At 49.8% G+C, this 12,796-nt stretch overlaps 5 protein-coding genes across 5 annotated transcripts; 2 read left to right on the top strand and 3 right to left on the bottom strand.

Annotated features, from left to right (window-relative positions):
• Positions 1-823: 823 nt before the first annotated feature.
• Positions 824-4,576, top strand: FTJAE_7675 (ankyrin repeat nuc-2; the record flags this gene model as incomplete). The annotated part of the gene is made up of 7 exons (XM_037354415.1): positions 824-843; positions 886-970; positions 1,426-1,548; positions 1,615-1,665; positions 1,719-2,511; positions 2,566-4,337; positions 4,394-4,576. 7 exons carry the CDS (start codon positions 824-826, stop codon positions 4,574-4,576), a joined length of 3,027 nt encoding a protein of 1,008 aa, XP_037205263.1.
• Positions 4,577-4,734: 158 nt separating this feature from the next.
• FTJAE_7674 (uncharacterized protein) lies at positions 4,735-5,514 on the bottom strand (the record flags this gene model as incomplete). Its single annotated transcript, XM_037354414.1, has 2 exons — positions 4,735-5,357; positions 5,415-5,514. The coding sequence occupies 2 exons, from the start codon at positions 5,512-5,514 to the stop codon at positions 4,735-4,737; spliced, it is 723 nt and encodes a 240-aa protein (XP_037205262.1).
• Positions 5,515-5,818: 304 nt separating this feature from the next.
• FTJAE_7673 (FMP35) lies at positions 5,819-6,525 on the top strand (the record flags this gene model as incomplete). The annotated part of the gene is made up of 2 exons (XM_037354413.1): positions 5,819-5,984; positions 6,044-6,525. The coding sequence occupies 2 exons, from the start codon at positions 5,819-5,821 to the stop codon at positions 6,523-6,525; spliced, it is 648 nt and encodes a 215-aa protein (XP_037205261.1).
• Positions 6,526-6,726: 201 nt separating this feature from the next.
• FTJAE_7672 (60S ribosomal protein L3) lies at positions 6,727-8,920 on the bottom strand (the record flags this gene model as incomplete). Its single annotated transcript, XM_037354412.1, has 3 exons — positions 6,727-7,886; positions 8,253-8,620; positions 8,670-8,920. 3 exons carry the CDS (start codon positions 8,918-8,920, stop codon positions 6,727-6,729), a joined length of 1,779 nt encoding a protein of 592 aa, XP_037205260.1.
• Positions 8,921-9,276: 356 nt separating this feature from the next.
• On the bottom strand, positions 9,277-12,258 carry FTJAE_7671 (rna polymerase i-specific transcription-initiation factor rrn6; the record flags this gene model as incomplete). The annotated part of the gene is made up of 1 exon (XM_037354411.1): positions 9,277-12,258. One exon carries the CDS (start codon positions 12,256-12,258, stop codon positions 9,277-9,279), a length of 2,982 nt encoding a protein of 993 aa, XP_037205259.1.
• Between the last annotated feature and the right edge of the window lie 538 nt (positions 12,259-12,796).

Here is a 12,796-nt window from a genome sequence, read left to right as displayed (position 1 = left end):
GGCCCAGCCAAAGTGATGGCATAGACTTTGGTCAAGGTACCCCCCCACGTGCCCTACAGGAGTCGATCTCGGACGTCGTCTAAGGATAACCGGGCTGTCGGGTGATGGGCCAAGGCCCAAGCAAAGACCCTGAAGAAACCGGGCGTTTATCGTGCGCGTGTCACTCTATACATGACAAGCTTGTGCAAGAGAGGAAAAGAGAAGTGGGATTACTTGGAAAACAACTGGTTGCTTGTGCTGCTGTGAAGAAAACGGGACGCATCCACAGGGTCTCAACTCACACTCCACCGGAGCTCTTCAACAACTCTGCCTGGGCTGAGCTGATCTTGGTCTGACTTTGACATGCACCTTTAATGCCTGGCTCATCTCTCATGTGCATCTTTATGGAGCTTCTCAAGGACCCCGTTCCTTGCTCTGGTCTCTGTCTTGCTTGACCTGGTCATGTCTCCGCTGCTGGCTGTTCTCTATTTCGTTACCTACCTACCCTTCCCCTCAACACTGCACTGTTGCACATACACACAAAACACACGCAAGATACCACACGGACGCTGTAACTGACACTGAAACTCGCATATTTCCAGCCACACATCCTCGCTCACTTCTCCCTCCAAGCAACGATCGCCAAGTCAGCCATTCATTCTCACCTATCCGCTCCCTCGTCTGCTCCCTAAGTCACCAAGAGCTCCCACGGGCGCCCACGCCGCAGCATGTAAGATATATCCGTACTTCCTTGCTCCTTGTTCTATGTCTCGAGTTACCCAGCTCGCAGTGGTTCAGGAACCCTTCAAGAACCCACTCTGAGCTGGAAGCTCTTCAGAGACTAATGGCAACTCTGCCGTCATGGTCTGTACTATGAGCACATAGCTTACTCACATTCTCCTATAGGAAGTTTGGCAAGCAGATCCAGAAGCGTCAGCTTGAGGTGCCCGAATATGCTGCCAGCTTTGTCAACTACAAGGCTCTGAAAAAGGTACGCCCATGTCATTCCCTCCCCTGTTAACCTTTCCGTTCCTGCCACCGAGAGCCCCGTCCATCTACGGACTCCGCTGTCATCTCCCACGCTGCAGTGCTCGGTCCACTATCACTTTTCAAGGCCCTTACAATCCTTCCTCTTCCAGCTGCTCGGTCTGCATTTCTCAGCTCTGGTTGCCAACTGGCTTCTCAGTTTCCTATTCGTGTCCCTGCCCTTGCCCTTGCTGTTCCCACTGCCGCTCTGGGCTATCATTCTCCGAGTATATGCCCTGCTTCATTCGCAGACCCCATCACCTTGGGGTATGAAGCATTGCGCAGTGTGACAGTGGCTGGCCAAAAGCAATTCCTTGCTTTTCCGTTCGCCATCCCCTACCCATCCATGTTTCTTCATCGCCACCAGATTGCATTTCGACCAACTCTTGGGACTTCTTCCACTGACATGCCGCCATGTAGCTCATCAAGAAGCTGTCTGCGACCCCTACCCTAACCTCACAGAACGATGTTCTCCGCTCGGCCACCCCCGTGGATTCCCAGGCCGCTCTCCAGGCTAATAAAGCAACCTTCTTCTTCCAACTGGTAAGTTCGCTCTGGTGTTACGTCTTCGCCATGAACATCCCGACATGGTTGCTAAATGAGGAACAGGAACGGGAACTCGACAAGGTCAACGCCTTCTACCTGCAGAAGGAAGCCGAGGTTTGTATCACGTCCGAAACATAATAAGGGCACATGTAGCTGACATACCGTAGCTGAAAATTCGCCTCAAGACGCTCCTTGATAAGAAGAAGGTGATACAGTCTCGTCATGGCATCTCTCGGCGCTCAGCCAAGTTCACTACCCTCGAGGAAGGCTTCCAACAGTTTGCTACCGACTTAAACAAACTCCAACAGTTTGTCGAGATCAACGGTACTGCTTTCTCAAAGATTCTCAAAAAGTGGGACAAGACATCAAAGTCCAAGACAAAGGAGCTCTACCTCTCGAGAGCCGTCGAAGTCCAGCCATTCTTCAATGCTACGGTAATAAGCGAGCTTTCTGACCAGGCTACCACAAGTCTACAAGAGCTTGGTGCTTGGTCGGATGGAATCCAAGTGAACTTTCAGTCGGGGCACGTGGTAACCTCGCAGCATTTCGTCGGCACTGATGAAGGGGACGCAGACACACTGCTACTTGATACTGTTATCACAGGGAACCTCGAGTCCTTAAAGGATCTTCTTCAACGGATGCGCTCCGCCAACGACACTGGAGATGGAGATAGCTCGTTGATGGAAAGGCTCACGCGGACCTTCTTAGCAGCCATCTCAGAAGCTCCACAAGAGTCCCTGCGAGTCCTACTCGACACAGGTCTCGTTGACCTCCACTCTTATGATGATATCAATGAGAGAAATTGCCTGCACCAAGCTGCCATCTATGGCAAGCAGTACGTCCTGGAGTGGGGCTTGTCAGTCAATGTTGTTGTGGATAGAACGGATGTCTATGGCCGGGTTCCTCTGCATTATGCCAGTCTTCACGGAAGATTGGAAATGCTTAAGGTCCTCTTGGATGGTAAGTTGCTGAACAATGTTTGTGTATTGATTTAGTTGGCTGACTACCGTGTAGCAAATCAAAAAACCATCGACCTCATCGACCACGACAACTTCACCCCCTTGATTCATGCTATTATCCACGGACATCTCGACTGCATCGAACTTCTCCTTGCCAGATCTGCACGTATCGATCCGTTTTCTGATTCGGATCATGTGCCCTTGAACCTCGCTTGCGAACATGGCTCGGTGGCCGTGGTTGAGATGCTGTTGAAGCATGGGGCCAAGATCTTGCCTGATGCTGAAGGCCTTTACCCTCAGCATCTCGTAGCGAGAGCTGGCCAAACCTCAGAACTGCTCCTACTCCTCAAGCAATATGGCGCTGATCTCGACCAAATTGATAAACTTTATGGATGGACACCACTGGTACATTCTGCAAGCGAAGGCAATGTCGACTGTCTTCAAGCACTACTCAAGGTTGGGGTCGATGCAAGCATCGTGGATGAGAAGGATCTTCCAGCCATGTACTATGCTGCTTGGGAGGGACACCTTGCGTGTATGAAATTGCTAACTCCATTCAACACACGACCACGAGCCAGCCCCTTCATGGTGCAGCCTGCCTTGGGTCCTATGGACTCAAGTACAGCGCCTCTGCCCATGTCTCTTGACCCCGATGCGATCCCCGAACTCGAACTTCCTCCTCCAATCATTCCTCTGCGCCGATACGGACACAACTTCCTTGACACAAAGACAGTTGTTCAGATCTCTTTCGGAGATTTCGAGGAACAGCCCCTTGTCTTCTTCCAGGACGGAAAATACCCTGCCGCTCGCCTCACGATTTCTTCAAAAGTTTCGGATCTTATACCGAAGAATATCATTCTGCCTTTCCAAGAAGACACCCGTATGGTATCCTTCCAGGTTGACAACTTGGATACTTTCAGTCTCGATATCGACGTGTTCCCCACATATGGCGCAAAGGTTATTGCCAAGACGGTCGCCCTATCAAGCATCTTCAAGGGATTACAAGGCTCCTCAGCATGTTGTTTGCCACTGTTTGATCCCCGCCTTCGCGCCATTGGACAGATCAGCTTCACTGTGCAGGTCATCAAGCCATTCCAAGGGCAACCTCTGGAGATTACCGACTTTGAAACCTACTGGAAAGCAACAAGCCAATTCAACCAACCAACTAGCGCTATTGTCACTGGATCGAGCCTCTCGGGCGATTATGTAAGGCTATTTGTCCAATATACCAGTGACGGTATCCCTGTGCTCTGGCCTAGATGGACAATAGCCTGCGGTGGCCTTGATATTCCTGTCTGCAGATTGACTCTGGAACAATTCACTTCCATGACTATCAGGAGCAACAGCCGTGCAGAACTTCCCAACTTGAAAACCAAGTCAGCTGAAAGCATGGCTGAGGTCTATCACATCCTTGCGACGTCCGGCGTTACACTTCAGGAAGCACTTGCTTTACTCAACCCTGGAATGCATGTCAATCTCCAAGTATTGTACCCGACTCCCGAGGAAGAAAAGGCCTTCTCGCTTGGGCCTGCTTTGGATGTCAACGTGTTTGTCGATTCAATCCTCAACATTGTGTTCGAGCATGCGCGAACACAACGTGCACAGGCTCCTGATGTGGTCCGATCGATTGTATTCAGCAGCTTCAGCCCTCGACTATGTACAGCCTTGAATTGGAAACAGCCCAATTTCCCTGTTTTCTTGTGTAACGACCTAGGACGAGAGGAGACCTCGGGACCCAATGGAAGGCGCAGTACCTCCATTAAGGAGGTTGTGAGAATTGCCCAAAGCAATAACTTCATGGGATTAATATGTTATTCTCGACTACTGGTATGTTGAAACTCCTCTTCTCTGCTATTGACAAACTCTTTGCTAACTGCTAATAGGACATGGTACCTGCACTGGTAGATGCTATCAAGTCTCATGGGCTGGCTTTGGTGACAGACAAGTCATCGGACTCACCGGATGCGAGCCCAATGACTGATCCTTTCCCTCGACCACCCAAGGGCGTCGATGGAGTTCTGAAAAGCCATGGTATTTTGCGTTTCAATGATTCGATAGACATGTAGGTGGCTGTAATGAGAAATGCCCGAATAACGACTGAAATGGCCGGAACGGATAGAAAAAGAGGGATCTGAAGACATGCGTTGATCGGATAGAACTATTCTTCACTGTGTATTTGCACTTGTCATACCAAATTAACTAAATGCTTGATAATTACCTATGATTAGGCACCTTTGTAGTCATACTTGAGCGACGACAACTCCTTCTCGGGGTCGACACTACCCATGACCATCTTTGACACCAGAATAATACCATAGACCACCAAGGGCAAGTAACCCATTCCGGGCCATACGGCTTCACTTTTTGTTCTACCTATTGCCCAGGCCATCAAAATCAAAACTAGGCCGAGACCCAAATTTAGGTAGGGCAGATAAGTTTCGAGGGGTGACCTTCGTTCGACGTAGCTGAACGAACTCCTACGTTGTCGTGGCCTCCCACGAGGTACATACGACACATCCTCTACTTCGTCCTCATCATCATCGTCAAACACACCTGAAGACTCCCTTGTTGATAGGGATGGTGGGCGAGTGGGTCGTGGAGTTCTAGGTTTTGCCCAGCTATCAAGGAATGGGATTCCTGATGATGCTGGTGGTTGGTGATGAAGCAAATATGCCGTGGAGAAGAGAGAAGTTAGGCTGAGGAGAGCGAGAAGTGCTGTAGGAGGGTTTATGAGGGCAGGAAGATAGGGGATGGTTGCCAGAAGGGGAATGGCGAGGAGGAAGCGGCGAAACTGAATATCTCGAGCGGCATTTTCCGCTGCGAGCTGATTGATATAGTCTTCTTGTTCTAATATTATTGTTAGAGGTGCATTTTGGGTATTTTGCCAAGACTGTTATGGTATACCTTGTTCATCCAAAGCTTCAGGCTGTGAGTCTGTAGAGTCTTCCTCTGGATAGTGAAATGTGCGCCTCAAACGGGCTGTCGTTCCCTGATAAGCGGGCATGATAAAGTCGCTAAGACCCGACGAAAGACTTGATCTGAGGAGAAAATATGCAGTATTAAGAATAAGAAACAGTTGAGGCCAGGTTGTGATGTAAGAGCCTGTCTTTCGTCAGTCACATGGTAAAACTGTCCACGAGGTTGAAGTGAGGCTCAGCCTTATGACGCCACACCGGCCTTGCCCCACCTCCACTGACCAACATCAGATCGGCGTCCGGCAGCAAAATTTCGCCGATATCGAGGAATTGAGAGCCTCAGCTGATCAACTCCCATTCAGTTGATCACCAGAAATTAAGCGCAAAATCACCATGTCACAACAACTAGCGCTACCTAGGATCGTCCGACGACGCCTGGCGGCTGTTCTCAAGTCAAGAACTGTCACATTGAGACCAGCGCAGAGAAGATGGATGACTCCCGCGCCCAAGCCTGGAGATGGGCCCATGATGTCGAGGAGGGCGGACCGAGAGCTTCCAGGTACGGACAATTGAAACTCTATAAGCAATTGGATTAGACTGACATTTGTGATTGTGTAGATGTAGCTGATGTGACATTCCGCTGGCGCCGTACTTTCCCCATCTTCCTCCTCATCGTGGCCGCTTCATCAGTCGCCATCTTCAACTACCAAAAGATGTCCTCACCCGTCGTCTCCTCGACACTCTACGCCCTACGAACCAACCAAGATGCTCGCGATCTCCTCGGCGATGAGATCTACTTCAAGCACCAAATCCCCTGGATCCACGGCGAGATGAACCAGCTTCACGGCCGTATCGATATCTGGTTCTCAGTACGAGGCACAAAGGGCGAGGGTGTCATGCGCTTTGCGAGCAACAGACCTACCAGCAAGGGCTTCTTCTCGACTACAGAGTGGAGTCTTACCATGAGCGATGGTACGAGGTTGGATCTCCTTGATAATGGTGATCCTTTCAAGGCGCTCACTGGAGGCGTTGAGGATCTTCCTGTTGTAGAGGAGGATGCTCCTACAAGAGGATTCCGAAAGCAGGTCGAATACAAGTGAGGCATGATGGGCCACTCAAAGGGAACATGGGAGGCGAGCATTGTTGTTAAAATGAATTTGATAACCCTGGGTACTCCGGTTGTAGTCGAATCTGTACAGTAGATGGTGTGTGTGTGTATAATACAAAAAGCCCGCTTATGATCTCTCCCATTTTTATCATACGTAGTACAAAGTCCCTCTTACAATCCATGGTAAAAGTCATTAGTCTTGAAGCTGCGCCGCTTCTCTCTCATTCTTTAGCTGAAGATGCCTTTCCCGTGCTGCTTGGAGCTTAGCCTCATGATCGGGGTTGCGCTCCAATAGAGTAGCCAAAGCAGCTTCGCGATGAGGTTGGGGAGGAGCCTTTCGCTTCTTGGCGTCTTGAAGACGAACAACACGACCCTTGGGACCGGCAATAGGTCCACCGACTAGCACAATACCCAAGTCATTATCCACCATCATGACCTTGAGGTTCTGCACTGTGACGAATTCGTTACCCATACGACCAGGCATCTTCTTGCCGGGCATAACACGACTACCGCTGCCCTGCGAAGGACCTGTGGTACCGATTGTTCGGTGGTTCTTGGAGTTACCGTGCGAAGCTTCCTGACCGGAGAAGCCGTGGCGCTTCATACCACCAGCGAAACCCATACCCCGCGATCGGCCCTTGACATCGACGTACTGGCCCTTCTTAAACCAATCGGGAAGAATCTGAACACCAACGGGAAGAAGACCAGACTCGTTTCGGACCTTGAACTCGGCGAGCTCCGCCTTGGGTGCAATGCCCTTGGCCTCGTAGTAACCCAACAATGGGCTTGTGACGTTTCGACCATCACGCGAGCCCGCACCAATCTGCACAGCCCAGTAACCGTTCTTCTGTCGAGTCTTGTTGGCAACAACCTGGACCTGGTCGAGTTGCAGCACAGTACAAGGCACACGGGTCTTTCCAACAAACACACTAGTCATGCCCTTCTTGGTAGCAAGGACACCCGAGCGCAGAGGCGTAGTATTCTCCCGACGCTTCAGCGCAGCAGCAGGACCGCTCGTGAGCGCAGGGAGACCGGAAGAAGGCTGGTTGAATCGCTTGTGCTTGCTGCGAGGAGGAGCCGTGGTCCATCCATACTTGACACCGCGGGTAGCTGTGAGCGGGAGGAGGAGAGGCCGGGCGGCGACGGCGCAGGGCCGTGGGAGGGCCAGGCGAATTGGTAGACGGGGAGGCATTTTTGTGAAAGGCGGCGTGTCGACGGCGGCGGGTGACGCTGTCGAGGAGAGCAATTGGGCCGCCGTGGGTGGGATATTGAGGACGATGGTTGATAGTGGTGAAAGATTTTGGGTGAGGTTGAGATACTGGAGAGCTTTTGCGGCACCCGGAAAATTCCCGGCTAGCATTGGTTGTAGTGAAATGACACCCAAGTTTAGGGTGACAAAATAAACTCTATAAAAGGTATCCTAAACTTATCCTAAATTCGTACCAAGTTACCCAAGTATTTTTATCAGTTAGGTTCAAGGTCCCGAGTTTTATTTCCTCCCCTAGGCACCATTCAAGACGAGAGATGGATAGATGAAATAGTTTAATGAAGCGGTTTAAATCAATTTTGTATTTTTTTAGTTTACGAGACTCGATCATTTAGACTCTCTATGTATTCTTTTTTGTTGTTGTTGAATATTGTCGTTGACCTTGGTCACCTCTAGTTAAATTCCAGGACCCCTCCCTCCAATTCCGCTCCCCATCTGATTCACACTCGTACCCTTGAGTTTATGATCTCCCGGGTTCGCAGCAGCCTCGTAGATGATGTTTGTAGGCGCTCGTCCAAGTTGAGTCCATTCGCCTTTGAAACCAATGTACGAGATACGGGTAACATCCTCATCGCCATCGCCAAAGTTGTCCGCAAAGAAGAGCACCAGCCGCTGCACCTTTCCAAACAGGGCTCTCTTCACTGGAATTTCTTGTAGATCACTTGTCTGGGAGAGTTCGAGAGTCTGAATAGGGTCTGACTCCTCGGCGGCTGCAAAGTCGAGATCATCTCGGTTGATGAAGAGATGGAGGGTTTTGGGGGCCGAGGCTGAGGGAGATGTGCGGATGAGGATGGAGTGAAGCTTGATCTGGGCCGTGAATCTGATGTAGCTTAGTATAAGGTGTGTGTATAAGATGTGATTTCACTTACGGCACTGTCATGAGAAGTTGTTCATCAACGTCACTCTCAAGCTCAGGCTCAACGCTGAGTCTTTCTTGCCACGTCTTCTTGACGATTTTCTGACCAGCATCTCGCTGGGCTTCATTCAGAGTGACAATATGATCAAAGTTGATTTGACTGTAGAGTGAGAACTGTACTGCTGGTGTGATATCGTCGGAGTGATCATGCTCATGGTCGTGGTCGTGGCCGTGGCCAGAATGTTCATCATGGCAGTGAGACATGATGTCCGATTGATCTGAGTAGTCCTACAATATGTAATTAATCGTAGGGGCAGTTGTTTCATGAATTTTGGGTCAAGGTCGTGGTGATGGTTGAGTTGATGTTGGTTGTAAGTCAAGTAAACCATTAACAATTGAGGATGACGTTTTAGCACTGGGTCCCCTACATAAGCGCCCAAGCCTGGATATCATGAACATTAATAACAGACTCGGGGTCACACAACCCAAACAACAGTTGGAAACAACCAATCTTCATGATTTCCTGACTAGCAATTAAATAATAGCAATTATATATGTCATGTATATCATCAATAACCCTGAATGTATAGCCAATACTCCTGTAATTCGCTTCGCTTGCTTTATCTAAAACCACTCTTCCTCTTATTCTTCTTCGCCTTCTTCCTATCTCCAAAGATGCCCGATACAGGCTGGCTCATAGCAAACGATGGCCCAAAGAGTCCTTGACTCTGTGACGATGAAGGTATACCTTGCTGGCTCGACATGGTCTGAGGTGTGGGAGCAACAGATATTGGTGGTAGCGCCATGGGCTCTTCTCTCCGAGGACGCATTGGCGAAGACATGGGGTTGCCCGCTGTAGTTCGCACAGAAGTCCTTATGGCCTTGGGATCCCTTCCCTCTCTCATAAACGGTGGAAGTTTGTACTTGTCGTTCTGGGCCTTTCGCTTGTTTTCGATCCTTTGCAGTCGTGATCTTGCGTCGTCAAACTTCCTGTCGGTCGCAATGGCAACACTAGATATATAGTCATCTGTGCTGACACCACGCTCAGTGGGCCAATATGATAGCACTTTAGACGGTTTGGCGTTTTCCATCTTGTCCAATCTCAATGATGGCGCGAGGAGCTGGAGTCGCCTGATCGCTGCATCATCAGTGCTATTTGGTGTCGCACTGAGAGGTGATGAAGGAATTCCACCTTCTGATGACTGCGACGACTTGATTCGAAATACACTCGACTGAGTCGGCTGAGTACGTCCACCCTCTTCCTGACTTGCTGGTCCTAGAAGAGGCACATCTTGTACCATAACTCCAGCTGTTGCCAGAAACATATCCTTAGCCAAGTCTGCGATCCATCCCCTTATTATTTCCTCCTCTTGCTGGGGTATTCTTCCCTCCAGCGGATCAAGCCAAAGATCAACGTATGTTTGGTTAAGATGCGACAGGCTGACGAGTTCCCGAATCCACTCTTGCGAGGTCTGTCTTCCGAGTTGCGTCACGACCGTTTGTCCATCATTGCCCGCAAACAAATCAAGCATATCGGGTTGTGTTTCGTGAAACCCATTTCGTAAATCCATTGGACTAAGCTCGTCGCCGATTTCTTTCCAAGTCTTTAGGGGCAGTCTCCCTTCAGCTACCCCCTCAGTGATATTCTCCTGAACAGCTGAGAGTAGAGCGGGGGGTATATCATGAGAACTGTCTGAAATAGCCAGCAAGTTCTGTCGCAGAGAACGGCACAAGCCATCCAGGTTCAAGCTTATGGGACCAAAAACTGCAGATGCTTTGCTCTTCAGCTTGTCGAGGTCCTTGGATCGATTGTTAGGTTTCACCACATGCTTGATGTTGTCATCAGCCATGCCTTCGGGAAGCACAAACGTGTTGCCCATATGTCTAATGAAATGTTTACGTTTCTTCTTCCAGCGCTGCGCTTCGTCGGACTTGTTACGACCAACTCGCCCACTAGGTAACGTAATCTGCATATTGCGATCTTTGACTGAGACACAGATGCAGTATTGTACACCCAAATTCTTGCTTAGGATGCTGCCTTGGTAGAATTGAACTCCTGCATGGTGATAATCGGCTCCAAGGCCTGACGAAGCGTCCCCGTCCCGCGTGAGCTTGACCGGGTGGATTTCAAGTGATTGAATATCACCACTGGCCGATTCGCCATTTTGAGGAAGGGTAAGCGTGTCACGATGCCAATAAGGAAGACCACTCGTCTTTGACTGCCCAAACCAGTAGGTTTGAAGTCGTCTGTGAGTCGGAGAAAAGACAAACACCATGGCAATTTCTTGCCCATCTTCTGAAGTAAGGCATGTTGTCATTCGCAATCCTTCCCTTTCCAATAAACGAGGGCAGGATATCAGAATAGTCGGCTTTGGTCCCTGCTCCTCCTCCAGCGTGCTTTGCGCAGATAAGTCAACCCAGTAAATAGTGCGCATGGTTAAGACGAATATGTGATTCTGGTTGGCTGGGCTGACTCTGATGTCAAGAATTGCATCAGGTTTGGACTTCGGACGAGCCAACAACGAGAGTCGGGGCAGAGCTATGTGCGACGCGAGGTCAATGACTTCGTACTTCTCCCTGTTCCAGATCAGTAGATGACTCGATCGTCGTACAGATTCTCTAGAGTCATCAGCACTTTGTGAACCATCTTCCCAGAAACTGTCCACTTTGGCTGTGCCGACAAATAGAACCCCGTGCTTTTCGGCAGGATGCTCTGTCGTAGAGGGTAATTCATTCAACAACCCATCCGAGATATGCCCACATGAGTAAGGCAAAAGTCGTGTTTTCAGCTTGTTTCCCCCTAAGATGTCCCATATTGACCAATATCCGCATTCATCGATGATGGCGATCTGTGGTGGCAGGCCCTTGGAACTTGGATTGAAAGCGACATCTACCTGCGCGTTACCACCAGTAGACTTATGTGAGATGGTCAAGATTGGGTTAGGATCGATTCGCGACAGCCGTGGTTGATGAATGATGGGACCCGATGCGGACGACTGAGCTACCGGAACCTTGTGATACTCTGGATGGAGAATCGTGGTCGAAGTTTGCTTTTGAACGATGAGCCAGCGGGTAGCATCATATCGTGTGAGACTGGTTGCGAATTTGACTTGAGAGATTGGCAGACCATCGCTGGCCCAAATGGCCTCTTCCTCGGGATCATCAGGGTCTATCACTGAAGGTTGGAGAGTCGTGCGCTTGTCGTTTCCCCATTTCCATTTCGATTGATCGATCCGAGCCAGTCGAAGCAGCTCTCCTGACTCTCCCGTAGCAGCCGCAAGCATGGGTGACCCAGTGATTCTTGAATGATCCGACACATTGGTCATTTGGCCGATAGCAAGTAATGGCAGATCGCTAACCTCGCCCTCGACTTTTGAGTAGCGATTCATGTTCTCCTGTAGAAGATCAAATAGCGCTGAGTTACCCATGAAGGCTTCGGGGTGAGCCTGAAGAAGCCATCGCTTTTGAACTCTTCTTTCCTGCCATAGGTTGGACGAGATCTCCGGAGCAGGAGTTTTTGAAGGCGGGTATAACTCTGCTGAAGACCCAACAACCTTGAAGTGAGGCGCTAGACATCTTTGTAAGTATTGCGATGCGCGCATAGCGATTATATAGAAACTCACCTTCAGCAGTTACGCGACTGGTATGAAAAGTCCCAGGTTGCGCAGTCGCATTCTCAGGTGGTATATAAGTAAGACTTCCTACGTGACCGTGGATCAGGTCCGTAAGTCGCCTGGTCTCAGCCATTTGGCCCAAGTCTTGATTTCCAATGTGCTGAAATTTTGGCCGATTTTCCTTTCTTCATCGCGAGATGGGCTAGTACAGGCGCAAGAGAGTCTCGAGCGGGAGTCAATGGTATTTGAAGCACTAAAAAGGCATCCTATGTCATATGAGGTCATGCGATGAGGAATTTGGTCGCGAAAGCTGAAATGTATCTATAAAAGAGAAGTATCGGTGAGTATAAGTAGACGTTGAAAGTAACGAGATGCTCAGCGCATGCGATGAGAAGTGAAGCTTTCGACGGCCCCACGTGGCGGTGCAAGCGAGGTGCGCCACATTTATTTAGTCGACCGAGCAACGCAATTTCGCGGTGTAAATACTCCAATACATCCATCCATGCATGAGAACAATGCCCAATTT

The sequence above is a fragment of the Fusarium tjaetaba genome (assembly GCF_013396195.1).
Source record: "Fusarium tjaetaba strain NRRL 66243 chromosome Unknown NRRL66243_c0000155, whole genome shotgun sequence".
Lineage (NCBI taxonomy): Eukaryota > Fungi > Ascomycota > Sordariomycetes > Hypocreales > Nectriaceae > Fusarium > Fusarium tjaetaba.
This window is presented reverse-complemented; position numbering and strand designations above follow the sequence as displayed.